Source organism: Aptenodytes forsteri, unplaced genomic scaffold, assembly GCF_000699145.1.
Source record: "Aptenodytes forsteri isolate BGI_AS27 unplaced genomic scaffold, ASM69914v1 Scaffold366, whole genome shotgun sequence".
Lineage (NCBI taxonomy): Eukaryota > Metazoa > Chordata > Aves > Sphenisciformes > Spheniscidae > Aptenodytes > Aptenodytes forsteri.
The window spans coordinates 2412027-2419679 of NW_008794621.1; the positions used below are offsets into that span (position 1 = coordinate 2412027).

General features: G+C 37.9%; 1 protein-coding gene across 1 annotated transcript in view; it reads right to left on the reverse strand.

Moving 5' to 3' along the window:
• Positions 1 to 4826, reverse strand: part of RAP1B (RAP1B, member of RAS oncogene family) — a 16424-nt gene extending 11598 nt beyond the window's left edge. Inside the window, exons 1-3 of the mRNA XM_009273232.2 lie at positions 4740 to 4826; positions 3250 to 3318; positions 430 to 486 (exon numbers count right to left, since the gene is read on the reverse strand). Of these exons, the coding sequence (XP_009271507.1) occupies positions 430 to 486; positions 3250 to 3318; positions 4740 to 4796 (183 nt within the window). The 5' untranslated portion in view covers positions 4797 to 4826. The remainder of the gene's footprint in view (positions 1 to 429; positions 487 to 3249; positions 3319 to 4739) is intronic.
• Positions 4827 to 7653: the final 2827 nt, after the last annotated feature.

Consider the following 7653-nt stretch of genomic DNA (forward strand, 5'->3'; position numbering starts at 1 on the left):
GGCGTTTTGTCTTCCCAAGTAACCGTTAGGCGTGATGGAGCCCTGCTTTCCTGGAGATGGCTGAACACCTGCCTGCCAATGGGAAGGAGTGAATGGATTCCTTGTTTTGCTTTGCTTGCGTGTACAGCTTTTGCTTTACCTACTGAACTGTCTTTATCTCAACCCACAAGTTTTCTCACTTTTACCCTTCCAGTTTTCTCCCCCATGCCTCCAAGGGGGAGCAAGCGAGCGGCTGTGTGGGGCTTAGTTGCCAGCTGAGGTTAAACCATGACAATACTAGTATGTTGGAAGAACATCCTTTAATCCAATGCACTAACCACAGTTACTCTTTAGAGAATGAGTAAGGAAACGCGTCATCATTTACATCCCTACAGCTTTTGATGGTTTTAACACTGTACATCAGTATTTAGGAAAGTTGGTTTTACATACCGTTCCTGCAGTATCTAAGATTTCAAGCATACACTGTTGTGCATCTACTTCAACTTGCTGTCAAGAGAGAAAGATGTGGTTAGTTTTTCCTCTTGCAACTCTCCCCTCCAAAGACACCAGGAATTGTGTGATTTTATAAGCAAATTCATAATGCATAAAGCAACATAATGACTTAAGAAGTTTATATGGATATACACTTTGAAAACAGCAGGAAGGAGCCTCTCAAAGAGCCCTAGTGACATTTTCGAAAGCAGCGTCAGCAGCCACGTACCACTTTGCAAAGTGATTAGGGATTTTTGATTATTAAAAAGGAAGCTGTTAAACTTGTAATGATGGTTATCAGCAACTAGCACAACTAATTTCTACTTGTTTCAGGGATCATTCACAGATTGAAAGAAAAGTACAGGTGAAAGCTAGAAAGTTGGACTGGCATACTAATGCTCATTTAATAGTAATTTAGATCAACAAGTAGTACACAGCAAACAATAAACCAAGCAAACCACTAAGAGTAGTGTCCCCAGAACAAACCTTTAGTGACACTAATTAGGCAACTGATCCAGCTCAGAAAAATTTGCAAAAATAGAAGGTTTAAGAAGCCGGATGAGTTTCTGTATCTATTTCAGAGTTCCTCTATCTAGTTTCTACCTCAAAAAAAAAAAAAAAGGCCTTGAGGGCATCAAAGGACATGGAAGTGTCCTCAAGCTGTTTCAAGCAGGCTTCCCACATTTTTTTTTTTCCCTTTCAAGCTATTGGTACACTTCCCTTGTTTCCATTTGCACGTAAAATTCCTAGTTGGCAGATCAGCACTCAGAAAGAACTTTGCGTCCCCTATTCCCGATATATGCATTATCACTAGTTTAACTTCAGTCTTTTCTTTTGTAACTAGATTTGAGCTTGGGGGGCGGGGAAGAGGAATATTTCCTAGGGATGGAGATATTCCTTCAATAGTCACTATTTTAGCATGTACTGCTGACAAAGTTATTCAGCTAATTAAGCAGCATCTATTCTCTTTATGAAGAACTATTTGGGGAGTAAACCAAGGTGTCAAGTTTCAAGACTTCATGCTCATATTTAGATCCAGACAAACTTAAAATATTTCAAGCCACATCCTCTCAACTTCAAATATTATAAAATTAGATTTAAGATTAATAGTACAGAATTGCAACTGCCAAACCAATACATTTTAAAAGTCACCCAAGACAAGCAGCAAGTTAGAATTGTAACTAGCAGTGAGGGGAAGAAAATGACTGCATAAAGTATTGTCCAGACTTAAGCAAGACTTCAACAATCTGGCTAATTTGAAGAGAATACACAGAGATATTCCTAGTCATTTCAGGACCAAACCTGAAAGGAACATTATAAGATCTTTGCTAAAAAAAAAAAATTACTTAGCAAAAGGCAAAATTTCTTGAGATGGCTTTACTTTTCCAGGCTCCATGGAAACAGTCTTTGGAAAAATTCACCCAGCAAACATCATGAATCTAGTATGACCTGAAGAATGTAAATATATAACAAAGGCAACGTTTCACTTTAGTACAGCTTGTGAATATTTTTGGAGTCATTTATTGGGCCTGACCCAAAGGCCTGCACCAAATATCGGGATAGGATCCAAAATTCCTTCTCCTCTAATACAGAAAAAGTAAGTGGCTATATAGAATTTTTTGTTGCTGTTCTCTCTTTAATAAGAGTTCTAGCTTTGGCTGGAAGTCCACATGCTTCAGACAGACTAGGATTTTTCCAGCATATAGATTTCTATGAGGTCAAAGAAAACAAGTGTGAAATTATCGTTTTGCTCTCACTAATTCCTTTTCTGTTCAGAAGAGATTCTGGTAATTACAGGCTGGAATGGCTGTTAAAGCAGCCTCTTTATTCCAATATAAACATAGCCCAGTGCTAAAAAAGGAGGTACTGCAGTTTCTGCCCCTTCCCAGCTAGGGTTTGTGCATCTTGCCTCCCTTGTATAGACACTGGTATTTTTGTGGCCACATGGTGAGCTATATCGGAGCATCAATGCATCTGAAAAGTAATTCAGCTAGAAAAAGGAAAAAATATTAAGAAACTGACACAGCCGAAAACTAATCTGCTTCACCAAATGCTTAACTCTTTTGGTAGCAGTCCAGATGTAACCTATCTTAGCCTGGAATATTAATCATGGTCTCAGCTGAAACTGAGGAGTGAGCAATATGGAGATTCAAGATGATGCAAGCAGAGTCAGACCTTTCAGCCTGTCATGCTGAAGATGGGAAGAGAGAAACTAACAGGCCACTGTAAGTGTTTGTTCATTTATGATAGGTTTGTGTTAACTTATTAATAAAACAACAACCCATCTAATGGAAGCGTACCAAGCTACCAGTGAAATTAGGAATACAGTATGTTGCCTCCAGTGTTCTAAAGGTGAGCCTCAAGTTGTTTTTAGCAGATTTTCCTAGTAGCAAAGGAGCTTAGAACCTCCAACATACAGGTGCAAATCTACCTGCAGACACTAACACACACACAAAATAATAATAATAATAAATATTATAAAAAAAAGAGGTAGTTTATTTTACTTTTTAAAAAATCAATATTGCCAATTCTGACAATGAAATTACCATTTTTTACTGACTGGCTAGTAAGGTATTATGCTTAAACATTAAAAAGCTAGTCTTGAATTATTCCTTTTAGACAGACTTTAAGAGCACCTTTACATTTCAAACTTGTTAAGTTAGCAGGTATTACATGGTATTACCAGGCATACCCTTTTTCAAGCAATGACTCAAATATTTGACAATGTGTACTGCAATTTTAAGTTTCTGTAACACTAGGGAGGTCTTTTGCATATACCTTTCTGTAGGAGTCTTCTATCGTAGGATCGTATTTTTCAACAAATATTCCTTGAACAAACTGTACAGTCTGCAACACAAAAGTTCTTGTAAGATTCTTCTTATATAGTGACATTTTGTAAACACCATACACAAATTACTGTTCTAGGTGTATAGTCAGTTATCCATTACATTTTTGAAGACAAATTAAGTGATTGACATAACTACAAATTATAAGAAACAACAGGAAGTTAGATGTATATGCCTATTTGAGTAAGTACTGTTAGATGAAGCAATGCTACACCTTCCTTTATCCGCTCTCACTTGGAGCACAAGAATTAACGCGTGCATTGATTTAAGGTTTGTCTAACTATTGGAATCATTATTAGTTTTTAGTTGAATAGGATACTGTATGTAGCTGCATGGCTTTTACATTTGCATTTAGAACTACTGCATCTTCTGCTACTTATCTGCCAGCACAGGAATTAGTCAAAAAATGACTGCCAGCATTTATTAGTCTTAACTGGACTCAGTAGGATATTCCTGTGTACCTAGCACGTAGGACGTTTTTAGCACAAGTCAAGTGGAACTTTAAGACTCAATGGCCAAGTCAGAGCAGACAGATTCAAATCCAGAAATGCTGCAGTAAGATAAAGAATTCAGAGGTGAAAGAAAAAGTTCTTTCACAACCTAAGATGATTTGTCATTTAAGTTTTCCTTTAGGAACCGCTTTGTAAGAGAATAGTTCTTACCTGATAAAGTGGACCTCTAGACCTTACTTTATGATAAGGTGCACAATTAAACTAAAAGATGTAAAGTTCTTAGGTCGGTTGAGAACATCATATTCTGTGAACTTGTTCAATGCTAGTCTAGGTCAGACTAAACTTTTCTGTAATTGTTTGTTTAACTAAAATGCACGAGCTCTTTGGTTTACAATCATCTACCTGCCGCAGCTATACACCTACTTGCAGGGAAAGATATAGAAAACATGCTAAACTTCCTACAAGCATGCAAAAATATATTTGTATTTGCATAAAAGAAATATTAGCACTTTAGAGACTGCTATCAAACATTAAGCAAACAGCACCCTGAAGACCTTTCTAGAGACAGGAGTAACCAAGGCCAGACACAGGCAAACCAGTTCATTGTGCGAGTTTCATGAAGCAGCTTGATTTCCCACAGACCTACAGCTGGGTTACCCAGTGAAGCCAGAGACCTTCACGATGCTGTGGCTATGCACTTCACTGCGTAAGACAGGCAAAGACCTGACCAAGCACCATCAACCAACCCCCTACAAAAATATTAGCATGCGAGAGCGCACCAATGGATGCAGATACACCCAGTAAAGGATGTACCTATTCTAGCCAGGAACCATCAGCAGTCATTACTTATATTTATGTTTATTTGTGCACACTTACATAAAAGAAATATGGGTTAATAGAAAGTGTATTAGAGAAAAAAAAGATGAGAAGCCTAAGAAAACGTACTTGAACTGCCTCACAGAGTACTTACCAGAGCAGACTTTCCAACACCTCCAGAACCAAGAACCACTAGCTTGTATTCACGCATGATGCAAGAGATAAATCACCCTCAATACCTAAAACACACAACAAGTTATTCACCCTTTTGATCAGCAAGACAACTATTTTATCATTACTACAGCCACTGTAAGATCGCATATTTAACAAGACATGAACAATTATATATTGATATCAACTGATAAATGCAGGAGATATACCATTATAACCAGGCATAACGTAAGCAGGATGTCACTTGAATTATTACATAATATGGAAACTATAGATATTTATTCCAGACACAGTAACCGCTGAACAATACTACTTTTTCATCTAGCACAAATAAAGTACCTCCAAGGTTTTCTTGTTACCGGAATTTTAACACTTAAAGAACCACCATTATTTGATCTAGCCTAATTTCATAGTCAAAATAGTACAGATTTGGAAAGTTTTTAAAATGGAGATTTTTATATCCCATGAAACAGTAATTTAGAGAAAAGGCAAGAACAGATTAAGACTCTCTGTAATAAAGACCTCAGTATCATGATCTTGCCAAAATATCACAGGTGTTTCAAAGAAAAGCGCACAAGTATCTGGAAGAACTGCTCACACCCATGTGCATGTATCACTTCCTCAGAGGCCTCTGGATGGATTCATCTCCTTTATTTACAGCAAGGAGGAATCAGGCATAGAAATTAATTTACTCCAATTGATAGGCCAATTACTTGGATTCCAGCATACCATCCAGTGAGGTGTGTTCACCTCATAACATTTTCCAGAAACCTACAAAATCTCTTCTAGTCATGCAAACAAGTCTGTGGCACCTCTCAGCTATAGTCACAGCAAGCATTAAGGTATTTCACAGGTTTCTCAAGATCTTTCATTCACTCACAAGAAGTGGCTTGCACTATGTATTTTGCAACAACAGACCAAAACCGATATTCCCAACAGCCACACAGATGCCTAAAAAGCTTGCAGTTTTACAACCACTACATTCACAGTATTGAATAGGTTTATCGGGTAAACCGCTGCTAATGTTTGTTACCTATGGTACTGATACAGTAATTCTAAAAGTGCCTCTTAAATTTCACAGCTACTACATCCTCTCCTCATCCATCCCCCAAACTTATTTCATATCACACAAGTTTTTGTAATTTCATATATATACATATACACGTGTAAATGATTTTGTTCATACGAGCTGACATGCATGAAATGTCTCCAGTCTCCTCTGAAGAACTGAAAGCATCAGCATGCTGACAAAAAGAAACAGAATGGGAAACTTCTTTAGGCAACAGCATCTCTTTATTTGTATTGTCATTTACTTGAAATAACATCCAAAGTTTGTATGTACTGACCCAAAGTTTGATATATACGCAGAAAGTACAACCACGATACCACAATCCAGTTCACTAAGCAGGGTTTGATAAAAGGGCTTAGATTTTTTTTCTTTTTTTTTTTAATACAGTGGCCATTTTCAAACTATCAACTCTTAATGCAGCTACAATAAAATGCTGCAAACCATCAGATATAGTATTTCCTCTACCTCATTACTGTTCTCCCATAAAGAAATACTGAATAAACCCTACTATAGTAAAGCTAACAGTTACTATTGATAAGAAACAATTATCCAAGAGGAGATAGCATACATTTTCTCATTCTGAAACACTTAAATGCTAAACAAAGAATCACAGAGAGACTTGTATAAGAAAATTAAACCAACCTCTTCCCAGCAAAAAAAACCCCAAAACTATTTCTCAAAAAGAACAGCAGGATCCCAGAAGTCAGTTTTCCCTTCTTAAGTCTGAAAGTTGATTAACGTTTTGCTAGATATCTAACCACAGTTATAATGACTGTAGTTTCATGAATAACTAGAAGCAACTAAAATATTCTTTTGAGACCATTCCTCTCCTACAAGCTAGATCTGTTCCCCTGTTCCACACTAGCTAGTGTGGCTGCCTACAGCAGTCTGTCAGATCTGCTTGCTCATCTTTGTTGAAAACTGACCCAGCAAAAACAAAACAAGGCCACAGATTTTGGGACATGTCTTTGGGTCATACTGCTCAAGAAAACACACCTCTCACAGTCCTGCTAGCAACTGAGCCAACAGGACTGTTGCTGCTGCCCTGGGAGGAAGGTCTCAGTTCCTCTCCTCTACTGGCTCTAGCTCTTATGAGATTGAGTTACCTGTTTTCTCCCCTCTCCATGCACACAGAAAGATGAAACCCTTCCCAACAGACTAATAATTTGGGGGTTGGGGGAGAGGGGAAGTGCAGGGAATCCAACACAGGTGCTTGTACAAGGTAAGCAGCAGAAGCAAGGTAAGAAAGACCCCTCTCATCCCCAGTAATCTCACAGCATCTCTGGGAGTGACACCATCTGTTAGGTGTTTAGCACAAAATGCTAAGATGATTTACATAGAAATTAGAGCACCTCCATGTCAGTGTCCATCCTTGCCATCACCGATTAACTCCACATTGTCAGAAGACTTGAGAAATCAACAGGCCAGGTCCTGTTTAATTTTCTTGCAAACACATAATGAGCAATCTTTCAACTTACCTAAACCACTTCTTGCACCTTAAGCAAGCAATAGGAATGCAAGGAGAGCGCCATAAGGAAATACTGACCTGATGCCCAGCAAAGCAGGTCTCTCCACAGGCTTCTGTTACCAGTAAATTTTGAGACTCTTCAGAGATTTTCACACCTAATATAACATCTTTTCACTCCTGACTTTAAAAACTATGTTTCCTTCCCTACACCTATTTTTTGCAAACATAGACCACCAGAACCATGCACACCACAAGTTTAATCTATTTGGCACCACTGTAAATGTTCAATTAGATCCACAAACCTGTAAATTGTCCAGCCTTTCTGCAAACAATAAGAAAAAGGATTGTCTCTAACTGTAC